This window comes from Macaca thibetana, chromosome 5 (genome assembly GCF_024542745.1).
Source record: "Macaca thibetana thibetana isolate TM-01 chromosome 5, ASM2454274v1, whole genome shotgun sequence".
NCBI classification, from domain to species: Eukaryota; Metazoa; Chordata; class Mammalia; order Primates; family Cercopithecidae; genus Macaca; species Macaca thibetana.
In genome coordinates, this window is record NC_065582.1 from 137,049,741 (window position 1) to 137,070,212 (window position 20,472).

The 20,472-nt window shown below is 34.8% G+C and overlaps 2 protein-coding genes across 12 annotated transcripts in view; one reads left to right on the plus strand and one right to left on the minus strand.

Moving 5' to 3' along the window:
- The window catches only part of OCIAD2 (OCIA domain containing 2), a 1,147,735-nt gene that overhangs the window by 627,155 nt on the left and 500,108 nt on the right, over window positions 1-20,472 (plus strand). The window lies entirely within an intron of this gene.
- Window positions 1-20,472, minus strand: part of WDFY3 (WD repeat and FYVE domain containing 3) — a 309,436-nt gene that overhangs the window by 147,797 nt on the left and 141,167 nt on the right. For all 11 annotated transcript variants that reach the window (XM_050790042.1, XM_050790041.1, XM_050790040.1 and 8 more), the window contains 5 exons: window positions 19,890-19,999; window positions 15,610-15,771; window positions 10,196-10,388; window positions 7,800-7,986; window positions 5,591-5,757 (listed from right to left, as the gene is read on the minus strand). In XM_050790042.1, coding sequence (XP_050645999.1) covers window positions 5,591-5,757; window positions 7,800-7,986; window positions 10,196-10,388; window positions 15,610-15,771; window positions 19,890-19,999 — 819 coding nt within the window. The remainder of the gene's footprint in view (window positions 1-5,590; window positions 5,758-7,799; window positions 7,987-10,195; window positions 10,389-15,609; window positions 15,772-19,889; window positions 20,000-20,472) is intronic.

A 20,472-nucleotide genomic window follows, 5' to 3' on the forward strand; every position in this document is an offset into this window, starting at 1 on the left:
AAGAATAACTGACATCTCAGCAGCTTTTCAAAAAAAATTAGTTCACAGGATTATTAATTTGTATGGCAAACCAAAAGACTTAGAATAGCCAAGACTTAGAATAGCCAATGATTCTGAGAAGAACAAAACTGGACAACTTACGTGTCCTGATTTTAGGCTTATTATAAAGCTACAGCAATCAAGACTGTGGTATTAGCTTAGGGATAGACACATGGATCAATCAAACAAAATTCAGAAAGTGTCTCAGATATATATAGTCATATATGATATTTTCAACAAAGGTCTTGGAACATTCAGATATCCATATTAAAAAAAGAAACCAGTACTTTCTACCCTCTATAATAATAACTTAAAATGTACTATAGACCTTAATTTAAGAGTTAAAATATGAAACACTGGATAAAGAAAAAAAAAATAGAAGAAAATATTAGAGATCTTCGTGAATCTGAGTAAAGATTTCTTCTATAGGAGAAAAATAATCACAAAATATTCTTGAAATGAAAAACTGGACTTCATCAAAATTTAAAACCTCCATTTCTCAAAAGATGCATTAAAAAAACCCCAGCAAGTCAAGACGAAGAGAACACACTTCCAAAATACATATTAAGGGATAATAGAACTTATACAGAATATCTAAAGAACTCTTATAACTCCAATAAAACAACCCTATCAAACAATGGGCACAGAGATCTGAACCAAGGTAGAGAAACAGATGGTGACAAAGCACATAAAAAATGTAAAACTTCATTAGTCAATTAGAAAAATGAAAATTAAAATAACAATTAGACATTATTACATACTTAGTAGAAGTCTAAAATTAAAAGGACTAACAATACCAAGTGTTATTGACAACGTCAAGTAACTGGAACTGATATTACTGATGTGAATGCAAAAATGAGACAGCCACTTTAGAAAATACTCTGGCAGTTTCTCATAAAGTTAAACATACATTTACCATATGGTCTAGCACTTTCACTGCTCTGTATTTAGCTAAAAGAAATGAAAACGTATGTCCACAGAAAGATTTGTTTTATATAAATGTCCACTGTTGCTTTATTCCTGATAGTCAAATAAATGTCCATCAACTGGTGAAGAGATACATAAATTGTGGGCTATCCAAACAATGAAGTAATACCCAGCATTAAAAAGGAGCAAACTTCTGATACACGCAATAATATGGGAGAATCTCCAAAGTATTACAATATTCCTCCCATTTTCATGGTTTTATTTTCTGTGGTTTCAGTTACCCATGGTTAATCACAGTCTGAAAATATTACCTACAATAGATATTTTAAGAGAGAGAGAGCACTCATGCTCTTAAGAGAGAGCACACATTTACATAACTTTTATTATTGTATATTACTATAATTTTCATATTTTATTATTATTGTTAAGCTCTTACTGTGACAAATTTATAATTTCAACTTTATCATATGTATGTATGTGGAAGAAAAACATAGAATATATATGGTTTGGTATTATCTACGGTTTCAAGTATTACTGGGGACGTTGGAACACATTCTTCCCGATTAAGAGGGGAATGATTAGATAGAATCACTTAAAGTTTATCTAAAGAATCCAGATACACAAAAACTATATACTGTATGATTACAGTGTATTAAGTTCTAGAAAGGGCAAAACTAAAACAGACTAGTGGTTGCCAGGGCAAGCGTTAAGGTGGGGAGGGCTGACTGCAAGGAGAACAAGGAAACTTTCCAGAAGGGTGAAAATATTCCACATCATGATTACAGTGGTGATTACACAACCATATCCACTTGTCAAAACTCATCAAATTCAACACTCAGATGAATAGATTTAATGTACACAAATTACACCTCAATACTGCTAGAAAATATAAAAGACAACCTATTTCACATTCTTTCCATAATGGAATACAGCTATTTCCTTTGATTCTTGCAATAATGCTGAAAGTAGACCATGGGAAACAGAAAATTTTGAGTTATACAGGAAACCCAAAATGATGTAGCTTGACCCATTCACTATATAGAAGATTATGCCAGTTTTTCTGAAGAAGAAACTGATGTTTAGAAAAGTTAGGTCACTTATAATTACATAAATTCTGACTCTTAGGGCATCACCCTTTCTAGAGAGCCTTACTTTCATAGACATTATGTCACTGGATTCTCTCAATAACCCTGGGAGGTGCTAGGTTATATGACTATTATCCCTGTTATGAATGAGACAAAACCAGGCAATGATATTGCAAAAGATTAATTTTGCTTCATTATTTCAAAATTATACTGTTGTAATTAGCTATTATGCCAATATCAACATCACATTGATAAACCAAATGAAACAACAATAAAGCATAAAATAGGAATTACATTGCTGTGATATTTTTATGTTAATTCATAGAAAGAGTTAACTGCAGAATGGTTAAGCTGGAATCTATAAATTAGAAGTTTTCTGAGAAGTCCCTATTTTTTTCTTTTACTTTATTTATTTATTTATTTTATTATATTTTAAGTTCTAGGGTACATGTGCACAACGTGCAGGTTTGTTACATATGTATACATGTGCCATGTTGGTGTGCTGCACCCATTAAGTTGTCATTTGCATTAGGTATATCTCCTAATGCTATCCTTTCCTCCTACCCCCACCCCACGACAGGCCCTGGTGTGTGATGTTCCCCTTCCTGTGTCCAAGTGTTCTCACTGTTCAATTCCCACCTATGAGTGAGAACATGCAGTGTTTGGTTTTCTGTCCTTGTGATACTTTGCTCAGAACGATGGTTTCCAGCTTCATCCATGTCCCTACAAAGGACATGAACTCATCCTTTTTTATGGCTGCATAGTATTCCATGGTGTACATATTTTCTTAATCTAGTCTAACATTGATGGACATTTGGGTTGGTTCCAAATCTTTGCTATTGTGAATAGTGCTGATCAATAAACATATGTGTGCATGTGTCTTTATAGCAGCATGATTTATAATCCTCTGGGTACACACCCAGTAATGGGATGGCTGGGTCAAATGGTATTTCTAGTTCTAGATCCGTGAGGAATCACCACATTGTCTTCCACAATGGTTGAACTAGTTTACAGTCCCACCAACAGTGTAAAAGTGTTCCTATTTCTCCACATCCTCTCCAGCACCTGTTGTTTCCCGACTTTTTATTGATTTTCATTCTAACTGGTGTGAGATGGTATCTCATTGTGGTTTTGATTTGCATTTCTCTGATGGCCAGTGATGATGAGCATTTTTTCATGTTGTCTGTTGGCTGCATAAATGTCTTCTTTTGAGAAGCGTCTGTTCATATCCTTCACCCACTTTTTGATGGGGTTGTTTTTTTCTTATAAGTTTGTTTGAGTTCTCTGCAGATTTTGGATATTAGCCCTTTGTCAGATGAGTAGATTGCAAACATTTTTTCCCATTATGTAGGTTGCCTGTTCACTCTGATGGTAGTTTCTTTTGTTGTGCAGAAGCTCTTTAGTTTAATTAGATTCCATTTGTCAATTTTGGCTTTTGTTGCCATTGCTTTTGGTGTTTTAGTCATGAAGTCCTTGCCCATGCCTATGTCCTGAATGGTATTGCCTAGGTTTTCTTCTAGGGTTTTTATGGTTTTAGGTCTAACATTTAAGTCTCTAATCTACCTTGAATTAATTTCTGTGTAAGGTGTAAGGAAGGGATCCAGTTTCAGCTTTCTACATATGGCTAGCCAGTTTTCCAGGCACCATTTATTAAATAGGGAATCCTTTCCCCATTTCTTGTTTTTGTCAGGTTTGTCAAAGATCAGATGGTTGTAGATGTGTGGTATTATTTCTGAGGGTGCTGTTCTGTTCCATTAGTCTGTATCTCTGTTTTGGTACCAGTACCATGCTGTTTTGGTTACTGTAGCCTTGTAGTACAGTTTGAAGTCAGGTAGCGTGATGCCTCCAGCTTTGTTCTTTTGGCTTAGGATTGTCTTGGCAATGCGGGCTCTCTTTGGCTCCATATGAACTTAAAAGCAGTTTTTTCCAATTCTGTGAAGAAACTCTTTGGTAGCTTGATGGGGATGGCATTGAATCTATAAATTACCTTGGGCAGTATGGCCATTTTCACTATATTGATTCTTCCTAGCCATGAGCTTGGAATGTTCTTCCATTTGTTTGTGTCCTTGTTTATTTCGCTGAGCAGTGGTTTGCAGTTCTGATTGAAGAAGTCTTTTGCTTTTAAGAGAAAGAGGGTCTTGCTCTGTCACCCAGGCCGGAGTGCAGTGGTGTGATGATCGCTCACTGAAGCTTTGAACTACCGGGCTCAAAAGATCCTCCTGTGTAGCTGGGATTACAGGAGTGAATTGCCACACTATTTTTTTCTTAATAGTAAATAAAATGAAACCTTAAATCACGTAGGGAAACGTAGATTTCTCCCTACTTATTGCAGAGACTCATTTAAAAGGTTCTAAACAACTTATGTACTGAGGGTACATCATATCACACTGTTTGATGATGCCATCTCTTTTCATTTATTTAAAGACTGTTGATTTCTATGTCATAACATATATAGATATGTATTATAAATTTAAATAACCAGACATGTTGGTATTTTTTGGCTGGCTAAATTTTATATGGAAATATCAAGATCCTACTGAATACTCAGTAAGTGACAGTCATGTGACTAAAAACTATTAGAGGCCTCCAGGCTCAGGTTACTTTGAAATGATTACTGTGTATTTTTTGAAAAATAAAATACATAATAAAACTAGCTAGCATAATTATGTAATTAAATATTATTAAGATCCAAATGTTTGGAAATCTAGACTATAAAAATTTATCCTCTGACCTGAATGAAATAATGTAACCTCTGTACTTAGATTTTGCTTAGTTTTAAATAAAATATAAGCAGTTATACTTCATGCTGTCCATAGTCAGCCCCTGTATCCATGGGTTCTGCATGTGTGGATTCAATCAATCACAGATGAAAAATATTAAAGAAAAAAAGGTGTGGTTGCCTCGGTACTGAACATGTACAGACCTTTTTCCTTGTCATTATTTCCTAAACAATACAGTAAAATAAGAACATAGCATTTACATTGTATTTGGTATTGTAAGTAATCTAGAGATTATTTATTTGAAGTATATGGGAAGACACATGTAGGTTATATGCAAATACTATACCATTTTAAATCAGGGACTTGAGTGTCTATGGATTTTGGTATCTGTGAGGGGTCCTGGAACCAATCCCCCACAGATACTGAGGGATGATTGTATATCTTAATAGCTACAGAGATTAGACTGAAAATTGAGTTCTATTCACGTAAAGTAGAAATGCATGAAGTGCCAGCATTCAAAAGAAGCATGTTTTTATTAAATTGTTTGAATGTTAAAAAAGAAACACTGTAATATAAATCTCCTTGTTTGATTTTATGATATTTTTACAATATTATTTTCAGGTATTTGATCTGCTAGATTAAAGATTATTACTTAAGAAATACTTAGACTTAAACCATTAAAAAAAAAACAAGCTTTAAGGGAAACAACATATTACTTTTATATATATAACATAAACAAAAAGTAATATACCAAAATACGACAAATTAATTCTTTCTCTATTTTTCTCAGTAGCACAGAAGGGAAAAAACAAGACTCACCTTTGCCTGCAGGCTGAGGTACTGCAAATCCAGGCAATAAAAACGGTGCCCCTGTGGTAATACCAGCTGGTTTTAGTTCATTGACACCATATGTTGTTAGGGAAGTTATCAGATTAACCAGATCTTTCAAGGCATCTTTGGATTCTGCCTCTTTTGCTTGCTCCAATCTAGAAAGGTATGATTTAGAAAGTATTTTTTTCTCTTTGGTTGTGTTCTCAGATTTAACACAGAAAGTATTTTTCAATTTTATATGCAGTAAATAAATGTATAAAAGTACTCTGAGAAGTACCGAAAGAACACTGGGGTCATTAGGGAATTATCTTTTAACAATGGTTTTACTGAGAACAGAAAATGGGTTGCAACAAATATCTTTTTTTAAAAAAAATAGATTTATTGGGTATTTCCCCTTAAAAGAAGTAATTATTCTCATTAAAATAAACTTGGAGAATGCCAAAAAGTAGGAAAGAAGAAAAAGTACGATTAGCCTCACAAACACAATTAACATTCTTATATATTTCTTAAGCTTATCTTTTTAATATGAAAAGTTTAGTTTTTACAGTATTTATTCTCAGACTATATACAGAACGTTGTACCCTATTTTTTTCCTTTACTAGTGCTATATGTGTACTTCCACATGTTAGTGTAAGCTTTCACAGGTAAGCTTTTAGGGGCCATACAGAGCCAACCACACATTTGGGGAGGGAGAGGTCCAACAGCCAGCAGAATACAAAAGCACTAATAAATAAAATCTTGTCTACATTTTGGATTATATCTTTAGGATCAATAAACAAATGAAATTATTGTATCAGATTACCAACATTTTTAAGGCTCTTAATATCTTGCCAACCTACACTTTCAAAGGATGAATCAATTAATACCCCTCTAGCAATGTGAAGTGGTTATTTAATCAACTTCCATATGTATTTATAAATTTGCATATATATACAAAATGATATTCTTAGGGGTTATCTAATATCAACTAGCAGCAACTAGGTTAAATTGATGTTACAAATAACAAGTTCTGGCCAGGCATGGTGGCTCACACCTATAATCCTGGTGCTTTGGGAGGCTAAGGAAGGAGGACTGCTTGAGGCTAGGAGTTTGGTAGCAGCCTGGGCAACATAGGCTCTATAAAAAAAATAAAATAAATAAAACAAAATATAGCTGGGTGTAGCTACTTAGGAAACTGAGATGGGAGGATCTCTTGTGTTCAAAATTATAGTGAGCTATGATTATGCCACTGCACTCCAGCCTCGGAACATAATGAGACCCTAGAGGGAGGGAGGGAGGGAGGGAGGAAGGGAGGAAGGAAGGGAGGAAGGAAGGGAAGGAGAGAGACAAGTAAGTGTACAAAACAGTGGTGTCTTATAATAGATCAAATGATTTAAAAATAATTAATGGCCCAGGAATAGCTGCTGAAAAATTATGAGTATCTTCTTCTTAAGAAAATCTGTAACCAGCTACTTTCTAAGTATGTGCATGAATCATTTGCAATGGAAAAGGGGGTAACACATTTTGAAATTATTAATTTTTTTCATATACACAATCGTAAGGTTTCATTTCATCTACATAATTATTCTTGTTATTAAGTACATTAATAAAAAGACTAGAAGTACTATAAAATAAAGAACCAAAAATTAAGAAGAGTTTATACTTTAAGAAGATAATAATTCATCTAAATTCTTCTCCTTCAGCTACTAAAGAGCAGATTTATGCTTCATATCTAACCTCTGACTTCACCACATTTGTGGCCTGCATTTGGCAATTTAACTCTAAATTCACATTTCCACTCTGTTGGCAGAACAGGAATAAAAAGAAGGGAGTAGGCCAGGTGTGGTGGCTCATGACTGTAATCTCAGAACTTTGGGAGGCCGAAGGATCGCTTGAGGCCAAGAGTTTGAGATCAGCCTGGGCAACATAGCAAGATCCTGTCTCTATAAAAAATGTTTAAAAATTAGCTGGGGTGTGGTGGTACATGCCTGTAGTCCTAGCTACTTGGGAGGATGACGTGGGAGGACCATTTCAGCCCAGGAATACGAAGCTACAGTGAGCTGTGATCACACCAGGAAAAGTAGGGAGTAAAGCCAGGTATACATTAAATAAGTGTTTCATTAACCTGCTTTTCCTATAACACCAAATCACATTGTTTTCTTTGATAAAAAAGACTGAGTAGACATTTAAAATATATTCTTAAATTGTGCAGTCTTACCTAAGCAAGAGATCACAAAGAAAATTATATCCTTGCCATATCCGAAAATCATCCAGAAGTGTTTGGGAAACATCACTGGAATCTTTGAGGAAACAAGAAAGCCCAGCAAACATTTCAACAATTTCTAGGGGAGACAGGTCATCTGATTGCTGCATATTCTGAACACATGTAGATAAACACTCTTTCTCTGTAAGAATAGATAATTAAATAAATATGCATTATTCCTGACAATTGCCTAAAAATTTTTTAATTGTTAACTGTTGTTTAATGAAACATTAAATTTTAACATATCTGTAAAATACCATGAGATAAATGTAACACATTCTAAAAGTCAATATAAGAGTCATATGCACTGGGAAAGCACTGCCTCTAGGTAGTAAACAAAGGATAATACAGAAACGTGTTGAAAAATACTTGACATGTATGTACATGTAATTTTTTCACATATTTTGCTGTTTTATTAAACAAATGGCCACTGCCAAATCATATTTTTGATATTTTATATTGATATAGTAACAAGATGAAAAAAGCAAAAACTATCTTCTAAGTTTAAGAACAAAAATCTAGTAATTAGTTAAAACTTTAAGTTAGGGAGAATACATAGCCTGGCTAACATGGTGAAACCTCGTCTCTACTAAAAAATACAAAAATTAGCTGGGTGTGGTTGCACGTGCCTGTAGTCCCAGCTACTCGGGAGGCTGAGGTAGGAGAATCACTTGAACCTGGGAGGCAGAGATTGCAGTGAGTCGAGATCACGCCACTGCACTGCACTCCAGCCTGCGTGACAGGGCAAGACTGTCTCAAAAAAATAAAATAAAATAAAACAAAAAAATAAATTAGAGAGACTATAGACAAATGAGATACAGAAATACTTTAGGAAATAAAAGTTTTAAAATTTTATTTGTATATTACTAGTTTAAAACACAGTTATATCTTATGCCTGACTCAGGATTTGTAGCATTTCAAGGAAGATTTTCACTTTCTTATCTTTGGTAATATGTATTTGTATAAAGAAACTTACTGTTACATAACAAAAGCTAAGATTTAACAGAGGAATGGGAGGAAATACGCATTTAATAAGTGACTCATGTATTAGGTACTAGCTTTCACATATATCATTTAGTAAATGTAAGTGAACAAATTGGTGTATTATTTTGAAAGAGTTTCAGGACAATAATATCAGGTAGTTCTCAACTTGATGATTTAAGATTTTTCTACTTTATGATTGTGTGAAAGTAACATGTATTCAGTAGAAACTGTACTTTATGTACCCATATAAGCATTGTTTTCCACTTCAGAATAGTATTCAGTAAATTACATGAGATATTTAATATTTTATTATAAAGTTGATTTTGTGTTAGATGATCTTACTCAACTATAGGCTAACGTAAGTGTTCTAGTTAGTTTCAGAGTAGGCTAGGCTGTTATGATGTTCGGTAGGTTAAGTATATTACATGTGTTTTTGACTTACATTATTTTCAAATTATGATGGGTTTATTGGGACATAACCCCATCGTAAATCAAGGAGCATTTGTGTATATACCAAATAAGCAGATTGCTTGAGAAGCTAAGGCAATTGTCTCCTATACAGACATTTTAAAAGACAGTTGAATATTACATATACTTTAAACCGACAGTGTCTTCTTATTGCTGATAAAGAATCCACCTAATTCCATCTATGCTGCATAAGACAGATTATTACCTAGCAACTTATGCAATATCTTCAGAAAGACTGGTTATAGGATATCAAAAAAACTTCTTTTTTATTCAGTAAAAGAAGAGAGAATAGGCTGTGACATAGAACTTTCATTACATTATGATTGAATTTACACAACAATGAAATTTTTTTTAACTTTTAGAAATATCCATTGTTGGCCAGGTGTAGCGGCTGACACCTGTAATCCCAGCACTTTGGGAAGCCGAGGAGGGTTGATCATTAGGTCAGGAGTTCAAGACCAGCCTGGCCAAGATGGTGAAACCCTGTCTCTATTAAAAATACAAAAATCAGCCGGGTATGGTGGTGTGCACCCGTAATCCCAGCTACTCAGGAGGCTAGGGCAGAGAATTGCTTGAACCCAGGAGGTAGAGGCTGCAGTGAGCTGAGATTGCACTACTGCATTCCAGCCTGGGCAACAGAGAGAGACTCCATCTCAAAAAAAAAAAAAAAAAAAAAAAAAAAAAACAAAAAAAGTATCTGTTGTTCAGAACTTACGAGGAGAATGTTTTACATTTGAAATGCCCCCATAGATGAAAAAAAATTTTCTTTTATCTCGGCAAATTTATTTTTTATTTTAAAGAACAAGGTATAGAATACTGAAAGATAAAAATACATCTATTATTAAATGAAGAAAAGTGGAAGAAATTTAGAACACTGAAATATATAAAGAGATATTCACCATGAATATACTTCACTACATTGACACTAAGACCATGACGAGATATGGTCATGAGGACTTCTCCAGCACTCTTTCTCCAAGGCAGGTTATAGGGAGGGCACCAAGAGGTTATTGCACTGAATAGAAGCTGGAGATCATCTTTCTGAGCCAGCTCCTCCGCAGGGGAAACAAAACTGCACAGTTTCACTAAGATCTAAAAAATAAAACAAAACAAAACAAGAGTGTGTAAGCAAAAATCAAATAATCTGATTTAAAAATGGGCAAATGAGCTGAATGGACTTCTCTCAAAAGAAGACATAGAAATGGCCAACAGGTATATGAAAAAATGCTCAACATCACTAATCATCAGGGAAATGAAAATTAAAACCACAATAAGGTATCACCTCAAGCCAGTTAGAATGGCTATTATCAAAGATAAAAATGAACAGATGCTGGTTAACTCCTATATACTGTTAGTGAGAATATAAATTAGTACAGCCATTATGAAAAACAGTATGGAGGATCCTCAGAAAAGTAAAAATAGAACTACCATATGATCTAGCAATCCCACTAGTGGGGGTATATATCCAAAGGAAATGAAATCGGTATGTCAAAGAGACAGCTGTACATCCACGTTTACTGTAGCATTATTCCCAATAGCCAAAATTTAGAATCAACCTAAGTATCCAACAGATGAATGGATAAAGAAAATATGGAATATATATATACAATCTAAAACTATTCAGCCATAAAAAAGAATGAAATTTTGTCATTCAAGGCAATGTGGATAATATGTTAAGGAAAATAATCCAGGCACAGAAAGATGAATATTGAATGCTTTCATTCACGTGTAGTAGCTTAAAAAGTTGATCTCATAAAAGTAAAGAGTAGAATTTTGGTTACAAAGGGTGGATAAGGGAAAGCGAGTGGGGCAAACTAAAGGCTGGTTAAGGGATACTGAAGTACAGTTAGGATTAAGTTCTAATGTTCTATAGCACTATAGGGTGAATATTATTTAAAAAACAATTTATTGTATATTTTTAAATAGCCAGAAGAATGAATTTTGAATGTTCCCAATGCAAAGAAGTAATAAATGTTTGAGGTGATGGATATATATACACTAGTTACCCTTGATTTGATCATTACACATTGTATACATAAAAAATATTACACTATGACCTATAAATATGTGCGTTGTCAATTAAAATTAATAATGAAAGTTAAAAAACCATAAGACTATATGTAAGTAAGTAAATGGCTGATTATGTTATGACAGTAAACTAGTCCTACTTATATCAGCTTATTTTGAAAAAAAAATTTACTATCCTCTCTTCACCCTAATATTTTTGCATACCTTGGCTTGAAACAAGATAAAACAGTATTGCCTTTCCAAGTCAACATTTTATTTTTCTAACTTAGTTCTTTAATTTTTAGTTTGCCACAGGCAAAATGTAATTTTCTTCTCTAAAAGGGACAGTTTTAGTAAAAAAAAGGAAGTAAAAATAGATCTTTAAAAGCAAAGATATTTTGAAATTGTTTCAATTTTCTATACAAGTAACAGGGGATATTAGAATAATATAAACAATCTTCATTTCAAAGTATTTTAAATCTAGTTGCCAAAAACCTAAAGTCTGGCTTTCAAAGAAGACTCAAGACTTCTTAAGTACTGGAATGAGAACGTATTCTTTAACTGTGATTTGCAGAATACACACTACACAAGGGCACACAGCATTAAGAGCCTGCAACTTGGGAATTCAGCAATGGCTTCTGCCCTCAATGGGCTCTTCCTTCTAATACCAGTTCAGGTTAGGAAAAGTTAACTTTTCTCTTTGCTAAATTTTCTCATCTAAATATTTTTTGAAATATACAATACGAATGAAATTACTATAATTTATGACATCATTTTATTATCTTGAAAAAGAGCGCTTCATGAAATTTTGATAATTCAGAATCAGTGGAAAATAGCAGCCAGGTGTGGTGGCTCACGTCTGTAATCCTAGCACTTTGGGAGGCCCAAGGTGGGCAGATTGCTTGAGTCCAGGAGTTTGAGACCAGTCTGGGCAACATGGTAAAACTCCATCTCTACAAAAAATTAGCTAGGCATGGTGGCTAGTTACTCAGGAGGCTGAAGTGAGAGGATCGCCTGAGCCCAGGAGGTCGAGGCTGCAGTGAGCTATGATCGTGCCACTGCACTTCAGTCTAGATGACAGAGTGAGACCTTGTCTCAAAAAAGAAGAAAAGAAAAGAAAAGCTCAATAGAGAGAGGTATTTGAAATATCATATTTTATCTGAGAAAACTAGGCCTTCCTTTTCCTATTTCCTTCAAATGCAAAAACTTGCTTAGATATAAAAGCTTTCTAATTCATAGCTGCCAAGTATCAGAAAGGGAAAAAGGTTTAATAATTCATAAAAACAATAAAATATTTATAAAACCAGTAAATATGGTACCCTTCCCACCAAATGCCTGGAGAAACTGCTGGATACCACATGTCCATTAATATGTGTAATATGTCATCATCTTTTATCATATGTGAATATAGACAGTTAAATGCAACAAAAAAGTATATTCTCAGAGGGGTGTATTACTGATTATAGTTGTTGTTGGTTCTGACACTGCCTTATATGATCAGCAAGACAAATGCCAGTTTTCCAATTAGGTACATAGAAAACAAACCCACAAATAATAAAATACTTTTTTACAAATCAAATCACTGTTCTCAAGCTGGATGCAAGGATTTCTTGAATTTGTTGACTTCTAAGATAATTGGTTCATCTTTATAGGTAGGATTCTTATAAATAATCCAGAATGATCCTTTCATTTTACAGAACAGAAAACTGTAAAGTCAATTTATCATTCCTGGCTGGGCATGGTGGCTTATGCCTGTAATCCCAGCACTTTGGGAGGCTGAGGCGGGAGGATCACTTGAGCCCAGGAGTTCGAGACCAACCCTGCCAACATGGTGCAACCTCATCTCTACTAAAAACAACAACAACAAAAAACTAGCCAGGCTTGGTGGCACAGCTTGTAATCCCAGCTACTTGGGTGGTTAAGGCACGAAAATCGCTCGAATCAAAGAGGCGGAGGTTGCAGTGAGCCAAGATCGTACCACCTCACCCCAGCCTAGGAGACAGAGCGAGATTGTCTCCAAAAAAATTTTCTCATTCCTCTTCTGCCTCTACACTAACCACTTATATTTGTAAGAACTCTGTTACAAAAGTCCAATCAAGTGTGGCAGACCAATAATTGGTCACATCAACAACAACAAAAAAAACTGAATGCCTGCATGAAGCATTACCAAATGCTAAAGTCCCAGGAAACCATATGTCACATAATACAAACGTAGGGATTTCATCTATTTTAAAACATTTAATAAGCTTGTCTCAATTGGTTTCCTAGACACAATGATGAAAACATTAGCCTGCGATGAGGAACTAAAACAAAGGAAGTGAGACACTAAAAGGAGCAGTGAACTAGGAGCTGGTAGAGCTAGGTTTTTATTACTGTCACTCATCTTCTGTGGATCATAAACCGGAATATTAGTTTCCACAACTGTAAATGAGGAGTTTGATTTGAATGATCTTTTGAGTCCCTTTTGGCCTTAATATTCAATGACTTCAGTATGCTAAAGTGACTCCCACATGACTGAAAGTCAGCACCTGGTTTTCAAGTAGAAATAATTTTTTAAAAAAACTTTGCTATGCTTACTTAGGTATTAAAAGTATCAAATGGAGATTCCATTTATTACCTAAGGCATTAGTTCTTTAAAAAGGGTTTACTGAAATGAGACCGCTATTCTAATCAGCAAAGATCAACCCACTACATTCATCGGCAATATCTTCAAGCAGCTATAATTCCTATGCGATTTACTCCTTCATTTATTCCCATTGCTTTTCTCAGCCAATCTATTCAGGAGTCAGATAGATCTGAGTTCTAAGCCTATTTCTGCCATTTGCTTATGTAATCATTTTGGGGAAAAACAAAAGCTTTGAAGTCGTGGGGTTATCTTGCAAATTGAGATGTGAGATGAGAAATATTAACCACAAGCACAAAAGTAACAGATCAAGTGTTCAATAAATACATTGATTTAGTATTTTACTTGATAATCCTATTCTTTCACTTTCTAAAACTGTCTTGGTCTCACTCTCCCCTGTCCTTTCATCACTAGCAGCTCTACAAAACAGTCATCCTTACAGTAAAGAGCCCAGTGACATGAGGTAAGCCTGCAACCATTATTCTACATAGCTCTATCTTTTATACCCCAATCCACTGTTCTCTTCATTCCCTTCCTACTCTCAATGGTGATGATGGTGGCAGCAGCAGTAATCACAGTTACTTCTTCCTATCTACTATGTGCTAAGCTGAAAACTGTACCTTTACATATTATGTCATTTAAGCCGCAAAAAACCTTTTAGGTAGATATCATTTTCATTTTATAGGTGCGAAATCTGCATCTTAGATGACTTAGCTTTAGAGAACTAGATCTAAACATGTTGTTGTTTTTAACTGTTGATTGGGTTAAAAACATGTAAAATTTACCATCTTAACTGTTTTAAGTGTGTGGTACTGGTACAGTAGTATTAACTATATGTACACTGTTGTGCAACAGAACTTCTTCATCTTGCAAAACTGAAACTCTATTCCTATCAAAAAATAATTCCCTTTTCTTCTTTCCCTTAGTACCTAGCCACCAGTATTTTACTTCTGTTCTACCTGTATTACTACTTTAGATATATCATATGAGTGGAATCATGCAGTATTTGTCTTTTTGCATCAAATGTTGTTTTTTTAATACTATATCAGACCAATGGACAGATTATATTCTCTATGTTTGTAGGTTGCTTGTTTTGACAATTTTCTCCCAAGAAAGGATATCATACATGATGACTATATTCCTGGGCTAGCTAATAAAGGTCTATCACATGTTTGTTAACCCACAATGCTATTAAAAGAACAGTGCTAATAGTGGGAAAGAAGAATTTTACAGGTAGGGCAGAGGAGGAGGCAGCCATCACCAAAGTACGCTGTCTTTACAAGTGAAATATTTATTGGCTAGGAACTTCCTGTATATAAACAGCAACTAGACAGAATTTCCAGACATTATAAGAAATATTATCCAAATCTTTATATCATTTTCAAGAGTTTTTCCTTGCTTAGTTCATTTTCGATACATGCCGATATATCAAATGTAATCTCAATGGCTGGATCTGTTCAGAGAAATAAACTTGCTAATGCCTCACTCAAATATTCCTGAAAAGAATATTTCAATATTATTTCTGCAGATTCAAAAAATGTGACAATTATATGAGATAGTCATAATATCATAAATAAAATGAAATATGAGTTAATAAATGGAATATGTAGAACATCTATTTAGGAAGTACACCCACTTCCCTTTAAATAGGGTGGACATCCAGGCAAATAGCACCTTTCATACCTGTACAAAAACTTTCTGGAGTAGTCCTCGACGTTCTGCTAGAGGTAGCTCATTCTGTGCACCTCCAACTGCCTCAGGCACATGTGGAAGGTCAAAAAACAGATATAAACATTTAACCAGGGTGGAAGGCACTGACATTGTTGTCATGCAGTCCACAGTTTTCTGGAAAACAAACCAATAAATAAGTGAATAGATAGACAGACACAACTATAATTGGTACAGCCAAATAATTCATAAATGTTAACCTGAAAATTACATATCAAGGTAACTTTTTAAATGCATATAAGAATTTAAAAATGACTCCAAGTGAAGAAATATACAACTTTGCATTTGAATAATTTTGCTTTAATCAAATAGTGAGATTGAGTTTGTTATATAGTAAATTAGCAATTAAAGGTAATATTTATTTATTAAAAAGCAGCATGTTTCAGGAAGCATAAGCTTTACAATTCAGAAAAACAGACACTTAATAACTATGAACTTCAGCAAACTACTTAATTCTCCTGAGATTCACTTTCCTTTCTTATAGAAATAGATAGAATGATACACCCTCTTCAGGGTTAACATGAGAGTTATGTAAGATAATAAACACAAAGATACATTAAGCACTAAATTGTATATTCATTGTTGCTCTTCTATTATTTTTATCTTTATTCTTATTGTAGATTTTTGAGGCTAGAAAGACACTTGAGTGATAAAGCCATCACTGACACCAATACATCTCCATATTAGTTTCAAAGATATCCAGAGGAGAAACTCCTCTAGACCTTCTTACAGTACATATTTCAACATTGTTAAGTATGATATATTTATCAAAATTTTCCATGGTGCAGTTTGGAACAAAAAGTTTAACCACACTAGAGATCAACAGACTGCATAAACTGTTGATTCGTTTATTTACTTTCTCATAAAACATTTATTGAGTGTGTAGGGAATGTTAGGCTGTGTGCTGGGAGCTGGGCATGCAAAGATGAAGCATCTCTGTCCTTCAGAAGACCACAGTCGACTGGAATTATTAGAGTCCTAAATAATTATGATTTAATCTCTTAATATTTCAGTCTAACAATGGTAGTACATACAGGCTAATATAAAAGGGATTAACCAACACTGCCAGAAAGGGCATTAAAAAGTATAAGGAATTAAAAAAAAGGGAAAGATCACCTGGAAGATACATAGGAGGTAGTTAGGCCATATGGTACAGTATTTTTGAAGAACCACAGATTCCAAAAATGCTGACTCCTGAAGAGCCACAATAATAATGGCTAACCTTGAATTACTGTTTACTATGTAAGAGGCATAAGGCTAATAAGCACTTTACATACATCATCTTACCTACTACTTAAGTCAACCCCATGAGACACTTCATTTGTAAAATGATCCTTATTTCACAACTGAAGCAACTGAGGCTCATCACTTACACACCCTGCTTTAGGTCAGAGAGCTGGCTAAGTGGCCTACAAAGTGTGTATGCTCAATGACCTATGAAAATAGTCTCACGTTTTATTTTGTTGGCAGTGATGACCCAGTGAAGTGTTACAAACAAAAAGTAAAAGAACTAGATTTCAGAAAATTAACTGGTGGTAATACAGATCATAAATTAAATATAGAGAGCCAGAAGAAAAGGGTAATTAGGAAACTAACTCCCCAAACCACAGAAGAGATGGGGCCAGAACTAATGTAGTAGCAGGGTGATGAAGAAGAGAGAGCTTCAAGACTATCCCTGGAAGATGTGGCCCCTTTCTACATACCTAACCTGCCATTTCTTGTCTCAAATACTCTAAACCTTTTATTCTATTCACCTACGATTTATTATTTCTTAACACTTGCGTTACCATACATTTAATGTTCAGTTTAAACATCTGCTATGTCTCAAAGTTTACTGAACTCATCTTCCCCTCTACCTTCACCTTCAAAATGTTTAACTCTCACATTTCTATTTTCAATAGCACTATATATGCCCCTTTATTAAATATGATGGTATTATCTTTTCCTGCTTCATCTCTGTCATCTATGCATTGAGTCGGGACTATGTTTTGGTCATCTCTGTATATCGCTGCTACCAGGAGAAAATATGGTGCTCAAAAAAGGTAGCTCCAAACATAACACTGAATTTGCTTTTCAAATGTTATCTATTTCCAGATAGATTATTACGAGCTTTAGCTCACCACTAAGCAAAGTGGTATGACATTTCATTTTCATCTGATTGTAGATAGATTTAAAGTATAACTTGGCATCTAAACTTGTAATTTTTAAGTGATTAGGTTTTCATAGAAAATATGAATAAATGTAGAACATTGTACTAAAAGTTAATATTACTTATATTAAATATTAATAGTAAATATTTAAATTATATAAAGTTTTAATAGCAAATAAAGATGTGCTATTCTAAACCAAATTTTGGTATAGTAACACACAGACATTTATAGCTACCATCAACAGCAAACAGAATTGAGATTTTGTTATTCATCCAGTAGAGTCAGATACATGAAAACAATGGTCTACTCTGGGACCATTTGAAGATTACTTAGAATAACCAACCCGCTCCATTTGCCTGAGACTGTGCAGTATCCTGAGATGCAGACCTTTCTATCCTAAAACCTGGAAAATCTCAGGAACACCAGGACAGGTTGGTTACACTAATTCCCTGAGATTTAAAAAAAAAAAAAAAAAAAAAAAGAGGGCCAGGCACGGTGGCTCACGCATGTAATCCCAGCACTTTGGGAGGCCAAGACAGGCAGATCACCTGAGGTCAGGAGTTCGAGACCAGCCTGGCCAACACGGTGAAACCCCATCTCTACTAAAAATACAAAAATTAGCTGGGTGTGGTGGCACCCGCCTGTATTCTCAGCTGCTCAAGAGGCTGAGGCAAGAGAATCGCTTGAATCTGGGAGGCGGAGGTTGCATTGAGCCAAGGTCACGCCATTGCACTCCACTCCAGCATGGGTGACAGAGCAAGACTCCGCCTCAAAAAAAAAAGAAAGAAAAAAAAAAGAAAAAACACAGCAAACAAATAAAAAGAAAATAGATCATTCCAAGGAGAAAATTCTAAGAGATAATTACTTTGGGTTACTGACAGGTTTCAGGGTATGGTTACGAAGACGTACGCACTGTATCTGCTGTGGCCAGTCACCTGGTATAATGATGTTACAGTTACCTAGGTCCATTATTAAATGATGGGAGGTGTTTAAAAGTCCACTGTAACTTAGACAACAGACATTTCCAAGATTGGTACTGACTTCAGTAGGTACCAATACTCTGGATTTTAGAAGGCTGAATAAACCTCTTTCATTCCCAAAACATCAAAGGCCAAAAAATCAGGTAATTCGAATAGCTCATTAATGAGCACATGCAACATATTTCATGACAGATACTTATAGCTGATTTAGAGGAAATAAAAGTAATTTCCAGAATAAATCAAATGAGAAGAAAATATATATTATCCTAAAAACATCAATGTTTTCTTATTTCCCATACAAATTTAAAACTATTTTCCATGTAATTTGTTCTTTATTAGCTGAGTGACTTTACATAAACAGTGATTTTTTTTTTTTAATTTTCCTGAGCCAGAGTTTCCCTAACACGGGTGACAAAAATGTTGGGCTGGGCCTGATAGACCCAGAGTTCCTGAGCTACTTGCCACCAGTCAGAAATAGTCCATCTGTTTGCCCAGAATGCTCTACAAATGGTATCACTACAAAAAATTTTTTTTAGAGACAGGGTCTCATTCTGTCACCAGGCTGGAGTACAGTGCTGTGATTATGGCTCATTGCAGCTTCAACCTCCAGGGCTCAAGCAATCCTCTTGCCTCAGCCTCTGAACAGCTGGGACTTCAGGTACAGGCCATCATGCTCAGCTAATTTTTTTTTTTTTTTTTTTTTTTTTTTTTTAGAGATGGGGGTCTCTCTATGTTGGCCAGACTGGTCTCAAACTTCTGGGCTCAAGCAATCTTCCCACCTTGGCCTCTCAAAGTGCTGTAATTACAGGTGTGAGCCACTGAGCCCAGCCACAAATGGTTATGTTCCTATGTGTGTTACAACATATCGAGATGGAAAACACTGCTCTAAGTCATGCGTTTCCTTATGAGTAAAATGCATAGAACATCAAACTCCTGGCAGAGATGCTATGAGAAGCATGACATAATGTTTTAAGAGAGTTAGAAGAATACAAATGATTATCATAGTATCTCATCCGGATATAATGATATATTTAATAACAAAATCACAAGAAAGGTTATAAAATAAAGACGCTGAGTTATCAAACATGAAAACTAAGAACTTTACCTGACCAGAGGAAGCTAACAAATTAATTGTCGTCAGAAGCATCCAGCCTCTACTGGCTTCTTCACTCTGATTGATCTCCAGGAACTGAACTATGGCCCGACTTGCAGCCTCTATAAAACCAAAGGGAAAGTCATTAAGTGGGGGGAAAGTCACATATAAAGAGGTTCTTCTTTAAAACCTACCAAGAAAATGAAAATTTACTAAGCACATAATTATATCAGTACTATTACATATGGAAAAACTTAAAAAATAGCAATGTTTTAATGATATTCATAAACCATTATATCATTAATACAGAAATGTAAAAGCCAACCTATGTATTTCTGGGAAAGTTATGACAGGAGCTGATGAGAAAGTCACAGAAGAGGTGAAATTTGAGCTAAATCTGCCTGGAAAACAAGTACATGTTTGTCCAGGAAGTGGGAGTGATTAAAGATGCAGAGAGAACAAGAACACAGCAATAAAGCAAGAGTGGCTAGAGGAATGAGCCTGATACACACAGATCAAGACAAAGAACTGTGATAACACTTTCTTAACATTATAGAAGAACACTGTTGAGAAGTGGAGTCTAATACCAACAGTA